Consider the following 25,956-nt stretch of genomic DNA (forward strand, 5'->3'; position numbering starts at 1 on the left):
GCGTCCAAGAGAGGGTTGATAGGGTGTGACGTTGAAGGTATCATCATAGTTACGGTATGGTGAACAGCCTCACGTTCTGCCAGCAATGATTAAGCCCCTTGCCTCCTGCTGTGTGATATATTGTGTCTCATTGGATAAAACTCATACTGATGTCCCCACATATGAACATATACACAGTTATGTCTTAATCAACACTGTCAAAGGCCACTTTTCAGTCACACTTCATCAGTGATCGACCAACCAGCTGTCAGTCAGAGGTTGGTCGGTCTTACCTTGAGTCATTCATTCTCGTTCTTCCATCTCTCTCTCTCTCTCTCGCTCTCGCTCTCGCTCTCTCTCTCTCTAGTTCTCTCCCTTCCTCTCTAGTACTCGCCTCAATGCAGAAAAAATCATTTGCAATCTTCTTTTACTTCAGTCCATACAGGCCTATCTTTATCAGTCCCTGTCTCTCCCTGCCTCCCACTCCAACTTTAATAAAAGGCAGGCAGACACATTGCAATCTATTCAAATATTACAGTCACTCCGTCACTGTTCTCTTCCCCTAGCTGTCGCCGCTCTCTGTGGTGAGGGAATGTTTTCTCAGAACCCTGCGTCTATTGTTAATGAAACAATAGCCACAATCATTGCTTTGACGCCATTGGAGGAGCGGCCCTGCTTTATTTCTATTTCAGTTAAAACAGGCCCAGTTATTATCGGAAATCATCTTTCTGTCTTTTCAAGGATTGCTGCGTTCCAGTGACAAACAATTGAATAGGGGTTACCAAGAATCTTTACTGGTGTATTCTGTCAATCTTTTCGCATTGTGCAGACAATCAATAGTTTTCAACACTCCATGTATTAAATTTAGTGCTAAAATCCTTAGATTCTTCTCATGTAAAACCAAAATCTAAATCAATGTTTTAATCTAAAACAACCACAACCCGCGGGTAATATATTTATTGTAAAATGTATTTAAAAACAACCCAGTTTGTAATCGTTAAAGTGAAAGTATGAAGTTATTCAGTGTGATTCTGAGCATGCAGGTTGCCGGGTGCAGGTTTGTCAGCATTGATTTCTTGACGTGCGGAACAGGAAGATCCGTAGATTGACACAACAATCAATTAGGAGAAGGGGGTTCATCGGAGCAAAACAATAGGATATTTTGTTATATTTATATCTTTTAACAGGCAATGTTATCACCAAAACAAATTATGTATTTCTTTGGATTGCATTATTTTTTCAATAACAAAAAACATTGAATTTGCCCCCATAAATATATTACTTTTGATCAGGAACCCATGTAGTAATTGCAAAGGCTATCTTTGTTTGCCTCTTTGATCTCATTGGACATTCGGGGATTAAGTATAATTTCCCCACATCCAAACAACCATTGCTTGTCGGATTACAACATCAATGTTTGACTGTTTTGCTAAAAGTAGAAGGATCGTTTCCTTCAAGTGAGCTAAACTGGGGTCTATCAAAGCATATCAAATAGACCACAAATTGAGCATCAATTAGAAGAAAGATGTTTTCACAATAGGAGACGACTATTATACTGTGTTGCTGTTTGCATGGTGGTGCAAATAGTAGGTGAGGTCATGTGCTGGAAGAGCAGGTTCACATGGAAAACCTTGTTTATACTGAAAGCATGGGGAAGCTTAGGCCGACTGTTATAATTGTTGCCTCTGTCTGAGTGTTCCCTTTCTTAGAAACCTAAAAACTTGACAGCTCATTAAAAAATCATTTTAAAAGTTGAAATAAATGAATAATGCAGGACACCGGCCTGTTTTCCAACCTAAACAACATAATGGGTTGTTTTTCGATATGACCCTAAACGACCAGTATGAGAGTTTGCAGGTCCAGCGCCCCCTATCGACCGGTCGTAGGATAAGATAAACGTTGAGCATGTCAAGGTTCTGTTCTTGCCCAAACAAGATGGCTGACATTTGTTATCTCTCAGTGGAAAAATGAACATTTTAAGATGATACATATGTTAAAATGCGCTTTGATAAATGTTCTTGCATTTTATTTGCATCATCCTCAGTGAGTTGATGTATACAATGTTTAGTGTGAACATTCATTTATTCCGGATCATCCCGTTGAACAAAATGCATGTATAAAATGAACCTTTGAATGGATAAAAAAAAAAAAAGCGACATAAAATCCGGCCCCGCAAAAAACGTTGTCCCGTTCCAAAATAGATGCCATGAAAGGTTCCTCATTAGGACAAACCACACAAAGTTCCTTCATATCCGTGGCATGGGCAGATACAATTGTTTTAATTATGAACGGGGGTGGGGGGGTTACATTAAACGGCCTCCGAAGGGGGGTGCGTCTCACAGCGCCGGTGAAGGCGCTGACTGAAGCAGTGAAGAAAAGCCCTGTTTCTCACAACGAGCCTCTGTGAGGTTTGATTTAGCTCCGCCTGGATCACACTGGCAGCGCAAGTGTCTGTCACTACCAGAGAATACCCCACTGGATCCAGCTGCTCTGAAGGAGTTAAACATAAGATGGAATACAAGTACGACATTCCAGCAACATGATAACATGGTGCTGGCATGTCATTGTTCCCGCATCATCTGTATCTACACATGGTACCATATGTTATATCCATGTATACCTTATGAAGACTTTCCCATCACAAAATAGCCTCACAGCTATGTTCAGAACCAACTATCGTACTATGTCTTGCTGTTATAAAATCGTTAATTAGGCTGCATTTGAATTAAATATACATAGAATAGTATTAATTTCTCCTCTGGAATTGCAGAGATAAAAGAAGAAAGTGAGGCGAGGGGCTTTGGACCCCAAACCTCACAGCCTCTCATAATGGGGCTGTGGCGTGGCCATCCCTACTAAGTATTAACTGGTAGAGTCCGTGAAGGCACCCTGATAGTTATGTCCTCCTAGACCATCTGGCCCTGGTGACTAAACATCTGGTGGGGCATGCAGCACTATCCCTCGCTCACACGCACGCACACATGCACGCACGCACACACAGACACAAACATGCAAGCACACACATACAGACGCACACACATGCACACACACCATTACACACACATACGTGCACGCACACACACACACACACACACACACACACACACACACACACACACACACACACACGCGCACACGCACACAGAAACACATTCACACCCACAGCTGCTAATACTCAGCGGTTCCCCCTCCACTGCTAATCCCCTTGGGGTGGGGGGGCTGGCTGTCCCCTTTACGCCTGGAACATTGTCCAGCCCTTGGTGCAGTTTACAGCAGCACTTTGTTCGGCCTTCTCACTGTAATTACCCCTGCTTGTCGCCTTGTTAGTTTTTAATCGTAATAATGTGGTGATGGTGGTGGTGTCAGGGAATGTTTTAAATGAGGGATGTAACCCCGCCTGGAGCTTTCCAATTCGACGTGTGCCGAATTCATTGCATGCCGGGATGGTTGGCCGGTTGCCATGGTGCCTGAAATAGCAAATACAATCTCCACTATCTGCTATTTTTTGACTGTTTGCGGAGACCACCCTTCCTCTAATGACGTTACGCGAGCTATCCGAGGTATCGCAGCCGCTGCGTGCAGCTGGCACTTCGTCCTGTCGTTCAAGGCTGCTACGTGAATATTTCACATAACTGTTCTTCAGAAGGAGCACCAACTCCCAGCATCTCCTCTTTACACTCTGAGGCGCATCAATCTTAGATTTCCCCTCTACCTCTTCCTTTCGACTTCTTTCTCTTCTTCCTGTTCTCTTTACAACACACTAGATACCATTGTAACCATGATTTGATTCTCCCAATCTGCCTTGCAGTCCTTCTACTTCTTTCTCTTCTGTTCCCCCAGAAGGAGATGTTTTGTTAAAGCTGGTGGGCCTTCATCTATTATAGATGCTGTGTTTTAAGGGGATGATCCACGCAGGGTCGATATAAATATCTCTGTTCGCTTTCCCAGCAGGGTGGGAAGAGCACGCAAGACAGGTCAACTGTTCATGGCTGCTAATGCAGAGGGGGTCTTTAGTATTTCATTTTATGCCCTGCCCCCCCCACCTCCCCAAATAATAGAGCAACGACTGAGGCCTGTGTGACGAGTGCACACTGCAGTGCGGTTCTATTATACATGAAGCATGCCCGATCCCTCGGCACCTTGCCGTCATTCCCTCACTTCAATGCCGTCCCCTCTGCTAATCTGCACTCAACCTTTAAAAGGTTGTGGGTTTAGGAAAAATGCATGGCCTCTGCCTTCAAACACCTGCCATGTTATTAAAAGACCCCCAATACCTCGGTCACCTCTCCACACTGATGGCTTTGTCTCAGCCTTGCCATGTTCCCGAAGCCCTTCCAGCTCCCCTTGTTGTGTTGCTTTGCAGAAAATTGTCCATGTTGCCATGCTAGAGCTGCACAGGGAGTCTGTTGATTAACTATGCATGTGGTGGTCAATGGAGAGGGAGGGAGGGAGAGAGAGAGGGAGGGAGGGAGGGAAGAAGAGAGAGGGGGGAGACGGTGAGAGAAAGAGAGAGACAGTGAGAAAATCAGCTGCAGGCCTCGCCCACTGGGCGCTGATCCACCTCCTAGTCAGGGATTGTGAAGGAGCAATGTCTTCTGTGGAGGCACTGCATTCTAACCAGGACACACACACACACACACACATGCATACTTTCACACAGTGACATACTGGCCCATGGATTCAGACACACACATGCACACACTTGCACAGGCGCACGCACACACACACTGGCAAGGACATACACACATACACACACACACACTGGCATACTCTTGGAAACACTGGCTCGGATGAACACACACACACCCACACACACATGTCCGTCGCCACACGCACACACATGTACACGCAAGTGAGTAAAGCTGTTTTCTATTTAAGCAGCTAATTCGAGGATTGGAATCAGAGGTGATAGATTTGCTGCCAATGCAACAGATGCTTGTCTTTGATTGCCACAGTCCTGTGCTTCTAATTTGATCAAATATTTGTATGTAACCTTTTGGTAAAACGCTGCGGAGAGTAGGAGCGGAGCATTGGCACAGCTGCGCTGGGCTGTGAAGCCTGTGGAAACGTGCCAGGCAGCAGTGAATCAGTCGTGCTCAAGGCACATAGGAATAATTCATAGCATTGCTCTGAAAGCATTTGAAGCATGGCTGCAAAATAGAGGATGGATTTCCCCCCTCATCCCTCCCCCTTTAGCCTCCCTCCCCCCTTCTAAAGTATTTGGCTTATTGAGTTTTTTGGGGGGGGTTGAACAGTTTGATCCAGAAACCAGGCCCGGGTCTGCCAGTATCGAAAGATAAGATGCCATATCATTTTTGAAATCAGGTATTTTATTGTGGGTCAGCAGGGTTCGGGCCTGCATCGATTCTGACGTTAAACCAAAGAAAACAACACCTCAGAAACACAGCCTCGGCCCAATGCTGCGAATTAGAACTGACCGAAGCCGATTCATTCCTTCATCCATGTGTGTGTATATATATATATATTTTTTTTTTTCTCTCTCAACGTCTCACACCCTCCTCTCCCTCCTCTGCCTGTGTTGCAGGATCCCTGGCTGCGGCGGAGCTTATGGAGGCTGTGAGCCAGCCGCCGCCTCGTTCACAGGCCTGACACCCGCGCTCTCTTCTCCTGGGGGGGGGGGAGGAAAGCAGGAAGAAGGCGATCCACTGCAGACGTGCTCCAGGAGTTCAAGTCACAGGAGTGGAGGAACGAGAACCAGAGCGAGAGTGAGAGAGAGAGTAGAAGACGGGGGTTTACTCAACACCTTTGTTCTCACTAATAACTCCCAAGATGGCTCAGTGTGCAGACCGCCGCGCCACGGGCCTCACATCGCCGTAGCCGTAGCCGCGTGCAGCACCTCGCTCAGCTCAGGTGCATTAGGACCGGAATAAAACACAGAGACCTGCAGAGATAGGGGGGGCTGAGAGCACGCCGCCAAGGGAAGGGAGACACACAGAATTATAAATACTTTGGTGCGTCAGCATTGAGGAACATGAGAGGAGACATCTAAAGACCCCTAAAGCGTGCGTTGAAGACTATCGCAGCCCACCCCCGGGATCGTTTTTCCCTATTGTTGCGTGCTCGTGCAATTGCATGCGTGGGCCCATTTCTACAAGGGACGTTTGTTTAGTTTTTGGATGCGTGCTTAGGCTCTCGTGATGGTTGCTGCACAAGGGAGCTCTGAGAGGGGGGGGACTGGTGGTCGCGTGACGAGTGGTAGCCACCGCCGGCTCCTCCACCTGCTCCTCCTGGCGCTCCAGGTTCTCACCACCGCCACGGCGGCCAAGCCCAAGATGCCTGGCCACACCCACCTGAACTCCATCCGTATCGACGGGGACATCTCCCTGGGCGGGCTGTTTCCCGTGCACGCCCGGGGCAACGACGGCAAGGCCTGCGGCGAGCTGAAGAAGGAGAAGGGCATCCACCGGCTGGAGGCCATGCTGTTTGCCCTGGACCGCATCAACAATGACCACGAGCTGCTGCCCAACATCACGCTGGGCGCCCGCATCCTGGACACCTGCTCCCGGGATACCCACGCCCTGGAGCAGTCGCTGACCTTCGTTCAGGCGCTGATCGAGAAGGACTCCACCGACGTCAAGTGTCTGAGCGGCGGGCCGCCCATCATCACCAAGCCCGAGAGGGTGGTGGGCGTGATCGGGGCGTCGGCCAGCTCCGTGTCCATCATGGTGGCCAACATCCTGCGACTCTTCAGAGTGAGTCCTCCTGTTGGTTTTTACAGCGTTGCACATTGTTGCGTAGTTTCTTGTTTCACACAGTCCCACACGTGCACAGAGTTGTGTACACACACACACGCGCACGCACGCATGCACGCACACACATCAGAACAAACGCACACACAATTACACACTCATAGACGTACGTGAACACCAACACACACAAACCTACACATTTCTCTGGCAATATCATGCAGCAGTATGTCATCATACAACATGTACACTTCTAAACTAAATACTTAACCAACCGGACCGTGAAGCAAACCTAAATCCATGTACTGCAGGTTTTGTTGATGTTCTTTCAATTGCCCTTCAGTTTATACATGAGATTAGAGTAAGGTGTTGTCCAGCAAACTGGAGCCCATCCTTACTTCATAATCCTCTCCGCTAACGACAATCATTTGCGTTCCTTCAGCCCATTCATTCTGGGCTGTCATGCGTGTTATGCAAGCTTATGCGAGTGGAGCGTATGAATTGACGCGACTGAGTTGCTTTGACACTTTAGATGAACGCAAAATGTACGATTGAGCGGTGCTGGCGTCACACCTTTTCAGGCTTGTCAAGAAAGTCTGCTTACTAATGAGTTCTGTGTCAAATGATGGATAGTTAGTAAATACTGGAATATGAATAAGAAACACACACACAGACAAGCACAGAAAGACAGGCAGACAGACAGACAGACAGACAGACAGACAGACAGACAGACAGACAGACAGACAGACAGACACACACACATACAAAATCACACACACATACAAACAAGCATGCACACACACACACACGCACGCACGTACACACGCACGCACGCACACACGCTACTAGCATTCATGGCATAAATTAATTCACAGCATTGTGAAGTGTTGCTGAGACGGATGCTCAGCTCGTCTTTCGCAGGGGGAAAGTATCAGTTGGAGGAAACAACTATGCATGACGGTTAGCGCTGTCCATTGAGATGACAGCCAGACCTGCAGACTTGTTCCCTTATTTACAGCAGTGAACAATGCCATAGAAAGCGCCACTGCTGACACCGCCGGAAAGAAATATCCTCACAATGACCAGAGTTTGTTTGTTGATCATAACTTAGCTGCATGGGTGGCATCGTTAGCCTGTGTGTGTGTGTGTGTGTGTGTGTTTTCCCCTGATTCCTCCATGGCTTATCCTGATCCTGCTTGCGGTCTCAGCCTACTAGTGTTGGCTCAGCACTCCAGGATCAGACGGGAGGAATCCGTCCCCATGGTGTGACATGAATATTTCACCACTTTGTAGTAACGTCATTCCTTTTTTGGGGGGGGAGGTGTGGGATTGGGTCTCTCTCTCTCTCTCTCTCTCTCTCTCTCTCTCTCTCTCTCTCTCTCTCTCTCTCTCTCTCTCTCTCTCTCTCTCTCTCTCTCTCTCTCTCTCTCTCTCTCTCTCTCTCTCTCTCTCTCTCTCTCTCTCTCTCCTGCATCACCTCACACCCCCGTCCTTACCTCGGATCGGCTCCCATCAGCTCGCTCCTATTTACTGCTACATGAGCAGGAGAGCAGAGTGCACGAGCACTCGAGGTAATTAGTGTTGGCTTGGTTATGATACTCAAGAATGAGTGAGGGTAATTAAAGCTTCACGTTATTTCTCTCCTTTCTCTTTCCCTTTGTCTTCTGCTGATTGTGGCTGGGATAGGAAGGGACACTGGCATCATCCTCTGCTTTACATGACACGCCATGTCGCTCCCTCTCCCTCTCCCTCTGCAGGGATGTGGCATGATGGAGGGCTGGGGAGGGAAACTGCATCGTGAGACGGGCGGCCTGTTTTTTTTTTTTTTTTTTTTTTCTTTCCCCCAAGGTATCGTGAGCTGACTTGCTGAGACAATCATAAGCTCTCAGACAAGGGAGGGAGGGAGGGAGGGAGGGAGGGAGGGAGGGACGGGGATGGGAAGAGGTGGGGAAGAAGGGGGAGGAGTGTGGTCTGGGCAGCCCACTCTCAGCAGCAGCACTCCAAATTAGTCACAAGCAGACACATTGGTTCTGCAGGACTAGCGATAGTCTCGGTGGAAGAGAGAGGCATGAAGACAGAAGGAGAGAGAGAGGGAGAGAGAGAGGGAGAGAGAGGAAGGGAGGCAGCCTGGGAGCTTCCTGTACCGACTGAAGCGACGCCCGTATCGCCAGACGCCGAGAGTTAACTAGCTGACTGCTGTGCTGCCGGTAAAGCGAGAGATCTTCCTTTTCTTTGCCGCTCATTAGAGGAAGAGATATATGTCAAGAGGAGGCACTCCTCCCAGCCTCTCCTCTTCCTAGCCACAGCTCGATCTGTGAGCAGACGGCTCTGTGGACATTAGCTCCATCGGTATGGAGATCCGTATGAATGAAAGAACAATAATGATGAACTGATGTTTGCATGGGTTGATTGGAGATCACCATGAAAACGAATAATAGAAGAGAATACTAATCACCTTTGTATTCTACTACGGTTCTTAATCTTGGAAATCCTCATCTACATTATGAATCCCAGTTCAACTTTAAACCATGACTATAGTCAATCAATAAATCAGAGGTAATCTTGGGTTAGACCATAATCCTGGCAAGGGGGGCTTACTACTCAAACGACATAATAGACAGTTCCTAATTATATTCATGAAGACAGGCAGATTTCCCAGAAGGCCGAGTCACCTTCACACCAAGGCTCGGACCGGCCGCTGATCGAAGGAAGGGGGAATAGATGCCGCCCAAATGGGCAGTATTGTCATGGTTAGCGGGTTGCAGGCAGGCAGGTAGGACCCAATAGCAGACAGTTCAGGTAAAGGATAATTTATTAATGCAAGGCAAGGAACAGCGCGCCTCGTGTTCAACCTACCAAAGTTCTCACATGTAACCCCCCTCTTCCGAGACCTCCACTGGCTCCCTGTAATAGCTCGCATCAGATTCAAGATGATGGTACTGGCATACAAGGCAGTCAATGGAACTGCCCCTGCCTACCTCCAAGCATAAGTAAAGCCACACACCCCAGCTCGATCCCTCCGCGCAACTACCTCAGCTGGACGTCTGGTACCGCCATCGCTAAGAGCAAGCAAAGGTCGATCAGCAAAGTCACAACTTTTCTCTGTTTTGGGACCTCAGTGGTGGAACGAGCTCCCTACCGATGTCAGGATCGCAGAGTCTCTCACCAGCTCCCGCAAAAGACTCAAAACTCACCTGTTCAGTGTTCACCTCGACTCTGCATAGAAACCAATGCACAGCCACCATTGAATGTTGTACGTCCTGGCACTTGTACATTGCACTTATTCAAGGTACTTAATTGTGTAGCATCTACAGTAGCTGCTATCATTGCTTTACACAGGGAATGGGTTAGCCTAGTGATTGTAATACTTGCACTTGGTTCTATGAACATCTTTACTGTACCGACAGCGATATATTGTTCCACTTCTTATGACAAATGTACTTATTGTAACAAATGCACTTATTGTAAGTCACTTTGGATAAAAGCGTCTGCTAAATGCCCTAAATGTAAATGTAAATGTAAACACAGAGAACACAGGTGACGCAGGTAACACGGGTAACACAAGGAACACCGGGAACACAGGTAACACACAGGACACAACTCACCACAAACCACAATGATCCGACAAGGAACAAAGGAAAGACAAGGGCTTAAATACCAAACAGAGGACACGCAACGAGGAACAGCTGAAACACATTAGGGGAGGAAGCAGTAATCACACAGGAGGGAAACTTGACCGGACATGGGGAGAAACAAGACAGAGATACCAAAGTAAAACAGGAAGCACACCAAAACAAGGCAAGGAAACAGACAGACCATGACAAGTATTTCTGCACGGCGCGTAACCTGCTGTGGTCATTTACACAGACCTTTCCCCCAAGCCTCCAACCACTACTATACCCACCCATCCATGCACGATAAACCCCACTTATTGTGCTGTCTGCGCCCAGCAGAACCAAACGCAACATAAGGGCCGATCGAAAAACACAAACAGGGGTGGGAAAATAAAAACAAGCTCTGTCAGGAAGGCGGCAGGAAGGCTGTTGTTTCACCGTGTTTCCATGGCGGTGTTTTCGCGGTGTCACTCAACATGACGTCCTCCTATCGATCGGACACAATCCGTCCGGCCTCTCACCACACCGCACCACAAGCCCTTTCCCGGCGTTCTCCCGGATCTGGGCCAGAAGGTCTGAGAGCCGAGGGGGATTAGTTCCAGCCTGGGGAGCACAGCCCGCCACGCGGCCGCCGGTCCATTGGGGAGGCGGCCCGGAGAGAGAGTATCTCAGTTTGACCAGTCGCCCCCCGCCCCGCCCCGTCCTGCTCCGTTGGTGAGCCTGGTGTCTGCGGCTTCTGATCGCTGTGAGGCATTGTGAGAAATGATCTCCGCTTGTACCTCCTGTTCTGGCTTTCTTGTTATATTGATATTCATTTATTTACCCTTCACTCATTACAAATGTGCTTTGCGAGGGTCTGACCTGGGCAACAGGGCAGCTCAGAACGGAGCAAAAACCCAGCACAAAACTAACAGAGGAACATAAAGGATTTGGCGATACTCTTTGGTGATAGAAGTGAGTCAGAAAGAATGAACACACAGGCAGCAGCCGATTGTGTCCTGTTATGGCATGTGGCATACAATAGGATGGTATGCTACAGGCGTACAACAGTATGTTGTATAACAGCAATGCCATATGAACCGTGCAGTGTGTTCTAGCGAGGTCAATACCGCAGGGGTTGTAGTTCTGCTCCAGGGCCGACTGGACCGCACTTCACGCAGGTCGCTCTGGACAAAGCATCTGCTGAATAACTGTAATGTAATTCAATGAACCGTGGGTGTATGGGTCTTATGGATTATACAGTCTTACCCCCAGATGGAAACTATATGTGGTTTTTCTCAGCCAGTATTAAGATCGTAAAATTCAGATGTAAAACTGTACATGTGAAAATAGGACATGAGTCGATAAAATGTTCATATCACAAGGTTGTTTTCTGTATGGTTGGTGGGGCGGGGGTCTGGGCGGCTTTGAAGAGTCTGGATATGTGGAGTGAATGTTCTTCCTGCTAATTGCCGTCTTCAATCCTCCAGACAGCATTAAACAGAAGAGGAATTTGGGCTGCCCTGCGACGGTGCCGCTTGGAAGGCAGCCAGGCTCCGAGCACGTCGGAGAAGAGGGCAGTGCGCAGGCCCCCATGAATCACTGGTGAATCAAACCGAAGGGACCCTCATTACAAATTAGAAAGGGGGTACCATTAGAAAAGATAGCTCATCCTCGTTAATCAAGGCTAATGTGGATGGATGGGAGACTGTGTTACGGATGTATTGCGCGTTGTATTTCCCTGAACATCTCAGGATTCTTTCCCCTTCAAATATCATGAATGGAGAATGAGACAACCAATTCAGTGGAATTGCTACATATGTCATCATATCATAAATACAGCCATCTATGCTAATATAATATATAACATATTTAAGAGCTTTTATATGTTGTCTATAAATATACATTTATTTATATAAATATATATTTATAAATAAAATAGAAGTACCTTACTGTCAGGTGTTGCAGTGACTGCCTTTTTAAAGGTTTTTTATAACTCACTAATCAGTCATCATTAGAGAAATCAACTTTAAATAATGCTAATCTGGTGGAGAATGGAAGTCCAACACGGTGATGCCATGTGTCTGCTATCACCAGAGATGTTAACCCAGTGCTTACCAAAGCCGACAGAGGATGATCAATTCTCATCTCCAGGCTAATGGTCTTCTCTGACTAAGAGCTTCCCTGCCCCAGTACAAATCCCTAGCCAATCCCAATTTCTTATAGACCTGTTCAGATCACGCTGATGTGTCTTCTCCATTCATAAGCCAGTCAACGTTTCTTTAAAGACTTTCATAGGAATAAGCTTGTATATGAATCATATTTTTTTCAGGCCACTGTGATAAGAACACAGCGTGGAGGCGTTTTCTCCTGCTTAACTTAAGGAGTCAGGGGTTGAACTACAGAATTTGCTGCACCATATTGCTATTGATTTTCTCGAAGGGTTTGCACCAAAACTAAACTTAAGATGAATAGACCAACTTAGGGCTCATTTTTTCAGACGAAGCTCTCAATTGTAAAATGTGCAGAGTAAACTCAAGGTATCTAATCACAAATGCAGAGATGCTTTGGACAATTATTTTTAGAGTTGGTATAATACCATCTCGCAATGCCATGAGAGTGTTCTGCAATGGCAGCTGCTGTTAGTTAAAATGTCTGCAAATTACAAAAAAGAATGTAGAAATAGTTCCATAGTGTGAAACCACAGTCATTGTGAAACATTACATGTACACTGCGTTTTTCCCTGAAGTAACACTCTTATATAAAGTAATCTCCCGCCTTACTTGTTATGCATTCACACTATTTGATATTGATCCTTTCCCTGCCTCTTTTTGGATGTGTGTCTACTTAGTTCTTCTTCTTTTGACCTGCAGCTATTCTTATGCATAATGTAGACGTCAGGCTTGATTCAATGTTATTTTGCCTTGTACACAATCTCTACTTTTGAGAACTTGAACTTAAGCTTATATTATCTCATTCTCATCTCTTCTAGTCAACAATCTTATTGGTTTGGTATGCAGAGATGTTTGATTAAATCGTTTTATTGTTTTTCCTTGAACACTACGTTTAGCACAAGCAGCACGGTCGTTGCATTTATCTCTCTTTAAGAGAGCAAAGAAAACATAATTTAATATGATAGAATGAAATGTATTGTATCTGTGCCGTGGAAATGATCAAGAGAGCAACGTGCTTGTTAAAAAAGGAGAGATAAAACAATACACTGCACTGCACCTCTTCCTCGATGGCTTTCTTTAGAGAACAGACACTCCTGTTATCTCCTTCAAAACCAATGACCCATGTAGTCATGGACATGCGTGTGGGCCACCGCCATCGACTCATAGAATACATTACCTGCCTGCATTGTTCTCGCGTTTAATCAATTACCCAGACTAAACGGAGACAGACGCTCTGACACGGATACCTTCCATGTCAAGAGACAGCAGCTCTTGACATGGATTAGTTCCATGTGCTGTGGCCATGACACCCTCATGAATGAAACGTGGGTGGCCTGTCTCCCACCACAGAGAAACCTCCTGTAAGGGGAGTGCGGGGAGACGCCGGTTTGCATTGCTAAACAGCGAACAGTGTTTGTAAATGCAGCTTGTTTGAATGGGAAAATTTGCTGTTTTGGTAACAGCAAAGGTCAATGAGTTCTTAGCATTGTCTTTAATGAGAAAATACTATGATTTAGCTAATGTATTTTCAGTGAACATGTTTAATATATGGAGCTAAGTACAATGAAGTATTTCACATGAATATAATTTATTTAAGCCTTCTCATCGTGTTTATATACAGTCAGATTTCATTGTCCTATTTTACAGTCGTGATGAACAGGAAGATAAATGGGAAACCAGTACCCCTTCTGTTGTAATATTGGCCATCCCCCAGTGTTTGTAATAAACTATGGAAGCTGTCCTGCAACTGAAAAAGTTGAAATATTTCCCAGAAATTGTGAGGAACCCAGAATCCCTGCAATATTTCTTCCTGAAACTTAATTACCAGGATTCTGTTTTTATATCTTGCACTTTAGGTATCTTATAGCCTTTCTCAGCTGGTGCTGTGCATACCCATAATCCCAAGCATGAGTTTTGAAGAGATTGTCAGAAATAGAAAATAAAAAAAAGAATACACTTTTGGAGGTTTATTAAAATATATGTGTGTTGTTTCAAATAAAGGTGCCAAACTTCGAAGGTATGTCAAGAGAAAATGGAAAGTAAAGTTAGCCTTCACGCTGAGAACTAAGCTGTCTGCTGGCATCATTGTCAAACGAACCAGAGAGGGAAACAACCACTCGACGGACTCGCCCAATCTGCCTGCACTGCTTAGCTAGCATTAGCTAGGCGTAGCGTGATTTGAGCGGGAAAGACTGCGGGCCCACTCAGCCCTCCCTGCCTCTTAACCACCACACACTGCATAGCTGCTACCACAGGTTTACACAGCCCCACTTTCAGTTTATGCAACTTCAGCTGAAAAAATAGGGAGATTAAATATTAAATATCGAGCAGTTGGGGCCTCAGAAGAGTGCCGTTCTTCCCAGGGTGAGTGCTAACCATAGTGCCTCGATGTTGGCCTAGGTTAGGAAGAAATGTCCTGTTCACAGTGTTATATCAGTTTTCAAAATGAGCTCAGGCAGGGTGAACGCTTTGTAATATACATGTTTTATAATATTCTTAATTCGACTTTTCCTAAATGAAACCTTGGCAGCCCACTGGATTGTATTGGACTGTATTTCCTATTGGTTTGATTTCATTAAGTTGTATGATATACGAGTGGTCTTTATTAGGATGTTATTGTTGTCATTCAATTCGAATAGGGTCACAGCCAAAAACTCGTATCACTAGCACATGTTGACGCTTTTAAAGCAGGCAGAATCATTGGGATGCAAAGAACATTAAATATGTTTTTGTAGATTTGGTATAATGACGAATAGGTGTCCAATGCTCTAGTGCTTAAGCAATCGTCCACGAGCTGTTTTAATGACATAAGAATCAGTTTTGTACTGCTAGTTGTGATGTATACTTATGACACAAGGATGTAGGCTTATTTTCCTGCGTTCTCTATCATACCTTTACTTGATGAATATGGTAAACAGACACCATCAAGATAGACCAAATAAATAGATAATAAAGGATGGAAGAATAACTGATTAAATCATCGACTTTCAAAAGGTCTGTAAATAAACTGATTTAAAAGGTAAGTTTCCCTCATCCTTGAACACATGTAGACACTTGTATCTGTATCTATGTAAGGTCCTGTTCTAATCCTGTTCTCATTTCCTCCTCTATTTTTATATATTTCACATCAATATAAGATGTAACATGACAATGGCTCATGCATAATTCCCACTCATGAGTACATAAACATATATGTGATGTTATGGAAAGTAAGTAATGTAGAAAATATGATGATCACCATAGAATATAAAAAACTGAAACCTCATCAAAGCAGCAGCGTTTTGCGGTACTGGTTGACACCCCAGGCAGCGACACTTTATTTACTCACTAATTATCAATTTCCACAGGAATGTCTTTCATTTAGCAAGGTCAACAAAAGCAGGCTACAACTTCCAGGAGATTGAAGAACAAACATTTTGGCCTGCAGCCAAAACACACCAATATAATATCTGGCTTTTACTTATATACTCCAAAAGACCATTTCTCCTCTTCCTGTCAATCCACAAAAAAACAGACACCATAAATTCTCCCCCTTATTATCTTCCTGCAATGGTTCTTGGCAAAATATAAAAGTTGCATCTTAATTAGTTTTACCGACCAAACGCAAAGGCTCAAAATTGTTTTTTCACTTAAGGGGAGCCGAGAAGAAATGTTTTGTTGGAGAGAATAATGGCCGACGCCACAAAAAACAAAGAGGCAGGTTTGAGGAACAGAATGCCGTGAGCCAGCGGTTAGGAGGAGAAAGGCCGACACGAGACACGAGGCTGCCCCACATGCCCCAACAACTTTACAGAAGGAGGCCGTGGAACAAAGTTGTGCGTCCCTACATTGCCGGCGTGGCTGAAAGGGAGAAGGTTGTGTATAATAACATGTTGCTCTGCCCACCTCCTCTCCAAGTACGGCTGGGTAATGGCAGGGAAGACATAAATGTGGGCAGTCTCCAAGCTTTGTTTCTGCTGCCGTTTATCAGCCAACTGCAGATCCCTTCCATCGTAGGCGTCTGGGGGTAATGGATTAGAGTGCTGCTACAATTGATACCACGCCTGAGAAAGAACCGCATATTTTAGAGTTTCTTTGTCTCTGTGTGAGTTCTGTTTATTCCACCGCTGGGTGGGGAATGGTGCTGATATGGCCCTTGGCACAGCAGCCAGTTTAGAGCAATAACATTGGCATGTCTAGGCGTAATGGGATGGAATAGCACCAGGCTACCCTAGTGAGCAAAGATTTTTTAAGCATTAGTCATAGTGTGTGTTGTTGGTAAGTGGCCTTTATAACATGGTGTTTCGCTGGGATTATTTTTCATACCGAGATGCGGTTGTGTTTAGTATCTTTCGAGAATTCTTGGAATAATTATACAATATCCAGAGTTGTTGGAATGGTACCAGGCAAGCCGAGTGAGGAACGGTTATTAGCATTAGTGGAAGTATGTGTTGCTGTTCTGTGGCATTATCCCTCGGTGTGCAGGTAGGATTGTTTAGCATAATCCAAGATGCAGCTGGATTTGATATTTTCTCAGCACATTTGGCATAATTACATGCTACAATATTCATTCACGTTTTGGTTTTTCAAATTGACTGCATCAGAACCATTCAGTGACTATAGTTACTATGCTTAAGATCAATGGAATGAAAATGTTAGAATTCAAAGCGGCCCTCTGATGGCGAAATATATCCTACATGCATTAAAGGCTTTTATAGCAGGGTCTGGGGGAATACTCGATTCTGATTGGCTGCATGGTCTGCATTAACCCCTGATATGCGGACACCTGCCAAGTAGTTCAAGTCAAATTGTCTGTTCAGCCTTCAAAACGAGAGCTGGTAAATTGTGAAAAATGAATTAAACTGTAATCAGAAAACCTGGTTGTATGCTATAGACCCTAGAGTATCTGTGGTATAAAGGCTGGGACGAATTTCAAATTATAAATATGTACAATGCATAACATTAGCTCTCTGGCGAATAGCTGAGCGGACTAGAATACCTCCCGTTGCCAAGTCGTGGCTAAGGTCCATCCGATTTACTGGAGGAGTGAACAACGTTTCCATTGCATAAGAACCTTACGGGAGGATAATGATTGTTCCAGGTATTAGTCAAACCCTCAGGGGTTACCAGGGAAACAAAGTTATGGCTTATGAAAAACTTTAGATTTGGATTGTAAAACGCATGAAAATATAAATGAATGGTCTTAATTTATTTTCTTTGGCAAGTGACCATGTTATAAGGGGGATAATGCCCGACGGGGTGTCCATTATCAGGAATTACTGGACTTTGCGGAGGCAACCGTCCTCTGCTGCGCGTCGGACGGTTGTAGGCCTCTGCGTCGTCCATTAATTCCTGATAATGGACACCTCTTCGGGCATTATCCCTTACATAAATGACTTGTGACTGAGTGTTTTTGTAAAGTTTTTCTTCCATAAGGAATGCATGTATTTATCTATATTCGTTAGCATTTCAGTACATTTCTGCATCTATGTGACGGCACTAAAGGGTCACTCTGAAAAATGCTTGTTTTTTTAAATGAAGCTTATAAAGTGTAACACACTATTATACTTATTATACTTATTATTATTATTATTATTATTATTATTATTAGTAGTAGTATTAGTAGTAGTAGTAGTAGTTGTAGTAGTAGTAGTAGTATTATCACAGTCAAAAATAAGTACATAAAGCATTGATCAGATTACATTACATCAGTTGTTTAATTACAGGTTTATGAGGTCAGTAAAGACTAGTATTGGATTAGGTTTAGTATGTGATTATGATTTCAGATCTCTGGGGTCCACCTTCCTTCAACAGGAGAGGGCACCTCCATTGACAAGGGCATGTTATCCACAGAGAAAATACATTTAAAGCTTGGAAGGCTCACCATACTTATTACCATTATTTATTCAATTGATTTATTGAGATCTGTTTCTGTAGCTAGGTACAGAATGCCAGCACTCGCTTCATATTTCTCTCTCTTCAAGCTACTTTAAAGGTGAACAGAAACTGGCCAGTTCAACATCTGTTCAAGACAACGCAACGCTTATGATGGAGACAGGAAGCCCTGTCTAACTAAGGGTTGTGTTGTGACAAATACAAGAGCACATCAGCACCGGGTTGATGAATGCTTACACAAGTTGCTTCTGTTTGACCAGCAGTGTGTGCATGAGCAAACCAATGGCCCACTTGCAATGAAGAGCGAGAGACGGATGAACAACACCGTGGTGTTGGTGGATAGATGTTGTTGGTTGTTGCTCCCCATACGCGTCTCTGTACACATATAGGAGGAGGCGTCGAGGGGTATTATGTTTCAGTGTGTCTGAGGTTTTCAGCACGGGTACAGCTTGTTACTGGTTGCCGGATACCTTTGCTGTACTGTGCAGTACCTGACAGTGTTCTGAGGAACACACTCCCCATGGTATACTCAAGAGAGCTTTCATACCCCAGAGAAGCATCTCTAGCAAGTTGCAGCCAGACACTTCCACCTTCACTGCATTGCATCATCGCTATGTTGGCAGGGATGGACTTCAACATTCAATCAATATCAGGCTGTCACGGGCGATATCCCAGCATAAAATAGTAGGATTATATGATAAAATCAATGTGGATTTTTTGGCTGAGTAAATGTTATTTTAAATTCGGTTTTACTATTGATTTTAATTTTAACAAAGTAATTAGTTAATCAATATAATGCTTTGAGTTTGGGACTTCATGTTCACAAGTGTCTCTATTCACTAGTCCATAAGAGGAAATTGTGTTATCCAAGAGGAAGTGAAGATGATGATTCAGTACAAAGACCGTATAACACAGTGTAGTCGACGGCGCTAGAAGAACAGACATTATATATATAAATATAGAAAAAGTAAAAGTCAACAATTTCCCTATGAAAAGGTTCACATTTGCCCTTTGACATTTTCCCACTACTTCCTTACAATGCTGGTGTGAGCAATAAGCATTCTAAAAAACCTTTCTTGGAGCCGTTCTCCTGGAGGCCTTGACAGCGTGTTTATCTTAGTGGAGCGCACAATACCCAACGTGTCGGGCCGGGGTCCTCCGCGGGCTCGGGGCGTCCGGCATCAGAGCGCCGCTCAAACGGTTCATCGTCTGTCCTTAGTGTGTTAACCTTTACGGCTCAGAGAATCTTGTAAGGTCAGAAAGATAAGACGAAGTACGGCCAGAAACCTTTGTCGAGCCTCATCACATATATCGTTCCACCAGAACGACTGCGACACGCCCACAGCTAAACAGCTCACCCTGGCCCACCATTTGGCCCACCCTGGCCCACCGTTTGGCTCACCCTGGCCCTCCGTTTGGCCCACCGTTTGGCCCACCCTGGCCCACCGTTTGGCCCACCCTGGCCCATCGTTTGGCCCACCCTGGCCCACCGTTTGGCCCGACGTTTGGCCCACCGTTTGGCCCACCCTGGCCCACCGTTTGGCCAACCCTGGCCCACCGTTTGGCCCACCGTTTGGTCCACCGTTTGGCCCACCATTTGGCCCACCCTGGCCCACTGTTTGGCCCACACTGGCCCACCGTTTGGCCCACCCTGGCCCACCGTTTGGCTTTAGCGATGCCGGGGTCATCGTCCGGCTCATTCTTCGTTTCCCTCGGGGGCCGCACTGGGAACGCTTGCGTTGAGACGATGTGTGGGGCCCCATGGGGGCCCTGGACTCACACAGGTTTCTGTGGGGTGGTTTGATAGACCGTTCACAATATTACAGTGAGCTTGTGCATCATGAAGGGGCTCCAGTGTCTCTTTGTATGAAGAAATCACTTGATCTTAGAAAAAACCACACCCATATTCTCATATTCCGCTACAGTGCAATATATGAAAACAGAAAATGAAAATATAGTCAAGCAGAGAGCGTCACCGCTGTCGTGATTAATCTCCCCTGAAGATCCCGCCCCCTCTGTCTCCCTGATAGCCGACAGGACAGGTAGCAGCAGACGGCGAGGAGCAGAGCGTCTCACCGCCGGGGAGGCCGCTCATGACGTCGTCGTGGGAACGTGTTTGATGACGGTGGAAATTGCCGTTGCTCAATCAAAAGGCCATCACGTCGCATAGCTTCAGGGACCACCAATACATTATCTTGTGCGGTCTTCATACCTCAGAACAATGTGGCTTGATTGTCGTTTAAGCACATCTGAGGATTCTACTGCAGGGTTACTGTTGGTAACGTGAGAAAAACATTACAGCGTTCATTCAGATTCTTCATTTGCAAGAATATGTAACAATCAACAGACGCCATAAAAGCATAGTTTCTTCTCATTGTTCCTTTTCAAGAATGTTGGCATATGGCAATTATTTCCGTAATGTTGTGCATAGCTTACTATACACAAAGCATCTCTTCACAACCTGGCTGCAGAATGTGAGGCTGTATGCACGGTCGCTATTCTTTCATAGAGCACAGATGGCTCATCAAATCAATGCCTCCGATGGATAGATATGCCACACCTGCCCTGCCTAAAGACACATCTGATGCGATCCACTCTCGCTGGATTTCAGAAGCAATATCTCACAGCTGACAGTGGGAATTTGATAAACATCCATCATCAATACAGCATTGTTTTCCTAAACTGTGTTTGGAATGATTTAATTTCTGACGGTAAACGCAGCTTATGTAATGTGGCCGCAAGATGACAGAATGCATTGAGATGATAATGAGTGAGATGATGATTACTTTTAATTCAAAAGAACAGCTGTTTGTTGTATATGTACAAGTCTCAACGCACTCAGTCCTAAATGTTGTAATTGTCTTTGGATAAGTGATGAGAATCTAGCCACAAAGCTTGTGGAAGGTTCAATTATGAGAACACAATAATGACTTGTTCCTACACACATCTACACACATAATTAGCTCATTTCCACAAGCTAATGTTTCTGTAATCTTTATTGATTGAATTTAGAATTTATTTAATTCATTTATTTTTGCAAATGGCAGCACTTTGAGGAATGATTCTAAAAAAGACTCACGGCCACACAAACCGGAGACGGAATCATGTTTCCTTAAGTAAAAAAAATATATAGAAAATTCCAACAGAGCTATGGTTTGTATTACCCACTCCCTAGTGTGCCATTTACCAGATAAAAGGAGCTAAATCTATTTAGCTAAATCTATTAATCAAATAAAAAAACGGAATTGTTTGCCTGTACCATGTAGAGAAAAGGAACTGAGTTCACTCAGGCACTAATGGAATTGAAAATAGAATTACCCTCGGTTAAATATTCCTTCTCCCATACACCATTCCATATTCTATCATCATTCTTACTATCTATTTATTTGATTATGATGCTAGGGCAAAGGAAATAAATTGACCCGGAGCTTCACACATATTTACTTGACTGTAATTTGTATACTTTACTTTCATTTGTTATAAAGATCACTATCTTTCTTTCTGTGCTATTTTGCCATTTTTCATTCGTTGTTTCGAATCGCAACACAACAATTCACAACAACCGGAACGCAACAATCAGTTACCATGCAGAAAATTCTCCCACCATTGTCTCCATGTAACCAGGTTTCTCCCAAATTACCAACTACACATAAGTATGCACTTTCTGATGTACTAGTATTAGCTCTTTCTTCAAGCCGCATAGAAATTCAGAAAAGAGTGAAGCAAATATACAATTAGCTATGATTAAATGGGTAATTTATACTTTTTATAGGATATATTTTTACTGCAAATAATTTTAAAAGCCCTTTATCTATATTATACCACCAAATCATCAGGACCAGCCAATAATTCTATGTAAGAAGAATGTGTAAGCTATATGCAGATTAACCTGTTTATATTTATATATATATAAGTTCTGAGCCAAGGCCATTACCAAAAATCGAGATAACACCGGCTTCGACTGGCAGAATAGTTAGACTCAGCCGCTGCAGGGATGTCAATATGGGCCAGGGCTCCATGAGTCTAAACCCTCCAGACTAGAGACGAGTGGTCCAGTGCTACTTCCATCATTTAGCATTTTTCACACTCACATTAGCCTGTCAGGGGCTAGTGATATGTGGCGCGGGGGTGGACGGAGGAGGGGGTGTGTCCTCAGGTTTGACGTTGTGCTTGGATTCCCCAGACGTTTTTCTCCTAGCCCTGGGTAGTAGATGAATTATGGCTCTTGCGTAGTCCCCCCCGCCCCCACCCCACCCCCTTGGGATGGGGTGTCCAGAGCCGGCTAGCCTCTGAAACATGCAAGCTGGGTCCCACTCAATACAGGGAGAGTTAAGATCTATAGGAGGGGGCTGGTCAGGGAAGCTTTCCTGGCGCCAAACTAGACCCCAGATCAATACTGTCTGTTATGCCTTGTCCTTCTGTCCATGCTCTGTCTGTCGCTTCTCATATTAGTTAACTCCTCCATTACCATCGTGTTCTACTAGTCCACCACCACAGGAGATGAACTGCATCTTTACATTTCTTTAGGAGGGTAAATAAGTCCTGGTTGTTGTGGATAATATTTAATTACAGTTTATTTTAGTTTAAACTGGGACTATTGGCTGTTACTGGTGAGTATCACCGTGCTATCACTGTTTGCAGCAAAGATAGCTATCGCCTCCTAGCATAGATGTTAAGTCTTCCATCCAGACTAATGGGGTATTTCTGTGTGATGTAACCATCTTCATGTATGATTCTTTATGGTGTCCCAGTTCCCTTTAAATGCATGCATATTAGCATACCCAACTAAGCTTACAAACGTACTCCTGTATGAAAATATATAATAATTTGGAGCGTAGCCTATACCTTGGGTAAATAAAGGTTTAATGAAGATTCGATTAATATTGAGTAACTTGGCTCTGAATGGATATTAGGCAGTGGCGTGGGTGAGATATAAACAAAAGAACGGCGAGCTTGAACAAACATTTAGCCTGGTAATGCATCATTCTGTAATAGCTTCCATGCCACCTGACTACAGTTAAATATGTCGACCAGGAGAGAAAGACTATTTAGTAGTTAAGTAAAAACATATTGCTTATTTGTTGATAAAAATAATAATGAAGTAATATATTCCTGTTTTTTGCTGAGCATCTAATGAGAGAGGTGGACTACTTCAAACAAGAGTCTCTGGTAGTTGGTGCAAATACACACACACATGCACAAGCACACATACACGTACAGACACAGACGCAGACGCACACACACACACACACACACACACACACACACACACACACACACACACACACACACACACACATCTCTTTGATTTGATTGTATATTACTGGACTGCAAGTTTTGACTTTAATGCAATCAAAATTATAATCATTTTAATCACTTAAAGTTGAATTACAGTTAATTTCACAGGGCGACCATCTTTTAAGTCGTTCAATTTAAAATAAATGACTCATCTATCCTATTCATATTTAAATTATTATTATAGTGAATTAGGCGATTCAAAGGCCGTTCCGACTGGTGCCAGGTTCGATGTGTGTGTTTGCATATGGGTATTCTTTTTAGAGAGAGAGAGTTTGTGATGGGGGAATACACCGCTTTAAAGACGAGGCCAGCATATTCTCTATATTATATTATTTCCAAAAATCCCCAATCCTACGCCCAAAAGCTGCTCTTTATTTTTCCCCGGCTTAGCTTTGATGTCCTAGAATTGCATTGTGTTCCAAAAGCACAAGAGGCCTCAGAGGCCCGGTTCAGCTCGCTTTGGACCGTAATATCAGGCTTTATCTACCGCCACCTCAGTCCCTGCTGATTGGGATTCTGGTAGTGGGAGAGACACAGAACCAGGTTTGTCATCCCCTAGCCATACCCCTTAACCCATTGCAACTAAAACAAATGTCACTCGGTAATCCAGACATTTCACCTAGCGATTATAATGATTACATTGTTTAACTTGTAGCATCTACATTTTTTCACAAATAGCTGCTACTTTAAATTGCTTTCTCAACCTTTTCATGACCATAGACTATAAAGAATAGGACGTAGCGTCTGGGACGTCACCCATTGGTTCAAACACCAGTGTTGTCAAGCCAGAGATGTAGCATTACAGGCAGTATTTGAGACTTTTGCAGAGGAAGCAATTCATTTTCGGCACATTGAGGGAATAGAAAGACTGCCTTGTCTATGACTGAAACTCATTAATATTATATCCTTTCTAACTTTTAAATGAAATAAATCGGAATCTCTCCAAATTCATAATGATGAATTGAATCTGGGATCATTAATGAACACAGAAACAATATATTCGGTTTGTAGCATTGTCAAATATTTCCATTGACTTAGCATGGTGGCTGTTCATTTTGACTCCACCACACAAACCCCCTCCTCATAAGTCCATCGTTAGATGAACTACACTCAAGTGGCCTCCGCCTGGGCTTCATAAACAGACGGTCCTGGGTCCCTCCTGGTTGTAACCGTCAGAACCCAGTCCTCTGACAGTGAGGGGGAATGTTCATCCACATGCGGTATGTATTTATATATTTAATTCGATTATTTGCCTGTGACGCCGCATTCAATCAGGCGATAACACTGGAAACAGGTGCTCAGTGGGTAACATAGATAAAGAGGAACACCCCCTCGACCCCCAACCCCCCTCTTATCTCTGTCGCCTTTCCCAGCGAGTACAGCCGTGCAGCCATTGTAGTTATTGATAGCGGACCCCGGACTTGACTGTGGGTGAGGGTGCGGCGGCGTCGCTCCACACTGGAGGTACTCCCAGTGTCTGTTCGGTGGCAGACTCGTGCCTTTCATTTGGACGTGACAGCTCGGCGCTCGCCGGGCCCTCTGGCGCCTGATGGATCTCTTCATTGAGAGTCGTTTGTTTACGCAGATGCTGTGTCTCTTCACCTGTCCACTGGATGGGGGAGGGGGGGGGGGGGAGATGGGTGTGGGGGGGGGGGATGGGGGGGGGATGGGGACGAGTTAATATTCCTTTTTCACGTCGTGATTCAAAAAAGGCTTGGTAATCATTTGAAAACGGTAAAAACACAGTATGAGATCCTCTTTTTTTGGGGACTAATTATTTAGGATCTCTGAACGTACCACAGACGCAATGTCGTTAATATAAACCGTTTAACACGTCCTCACTGAATGCAAACGATGATTACAATATTGATTACTGATTTCAGGTCTCAATGACATCCTACCAGGCACATAGACCACACCGAACAGGACTGTGAACTTGTTGAGGCCATGGGGATGGTGGTCTGGGTTCAGCACTGTTGTGGCGTTCTCCCGTCTTCCGATTGATTTTTTTCAGAGACATTTTATATTTGCGTTTCGGAGAGATGTAACACACAATGATGCGGCCAATGATGAATTCAGTTGGACATTTAATATTCCCCCTTTTATGCTTCCTTATCTCAGTGGCTGATTAAGAGCCAATGTGTTTCAGATTAGGGTTGTTGACGCATTCGACAATATTTCAAACATATTTCCCTGAGTACATTTCTTTAAAGAAATATCAATATCAGCAATCTAATGCGGTGCCATATTATCCAATGTCCAGTTTTAAGACCATGACTACTCCAAAATAAATCTGTCCTATTCAACCTAGCCGTTTTGTTTTACTAGCGA

General features: G+C 44.5%; 1 protein-coding gene across 1 annotated transcript in view; it reads left to right on the forward strand.

The window, feature by feature from the left end:
* Window positions 1-6,137: 6,137 nt before the first annotated feature.
* Window positions 6,138-25,956, forward strand: part of LOC307079224 (metabotropic glutamate receptor 4-like) — a gene marked incomplete at both ends in the record, with an annotated part of 98,569 nt that continues 78,750 nt past the window's right edge. The window contains one exon of the mRNA XM_079741399.1: window positions 6,138-6,692. Within this exon, the coding sequence (XP_079597525.1) occupies window positions 6,138-6,692 (555 nt within the window). The remainder of the gene's footprint in view (window positions 6,693-25,956) is intronic.

This window comes from Pollachius pollachius (genome assembly GCF_949987615.1).
Source record: "Pollachius pollachius genome assembly, chromosome: 8".
In the NCBI taxonomy this organism is placed as follows: domain Eukaryota; kingdom Metazoa; phylum Chordata; class Actinopteri; order Gadiformes; family Gadidae; genus Pollachius; species Pollachius pollachius.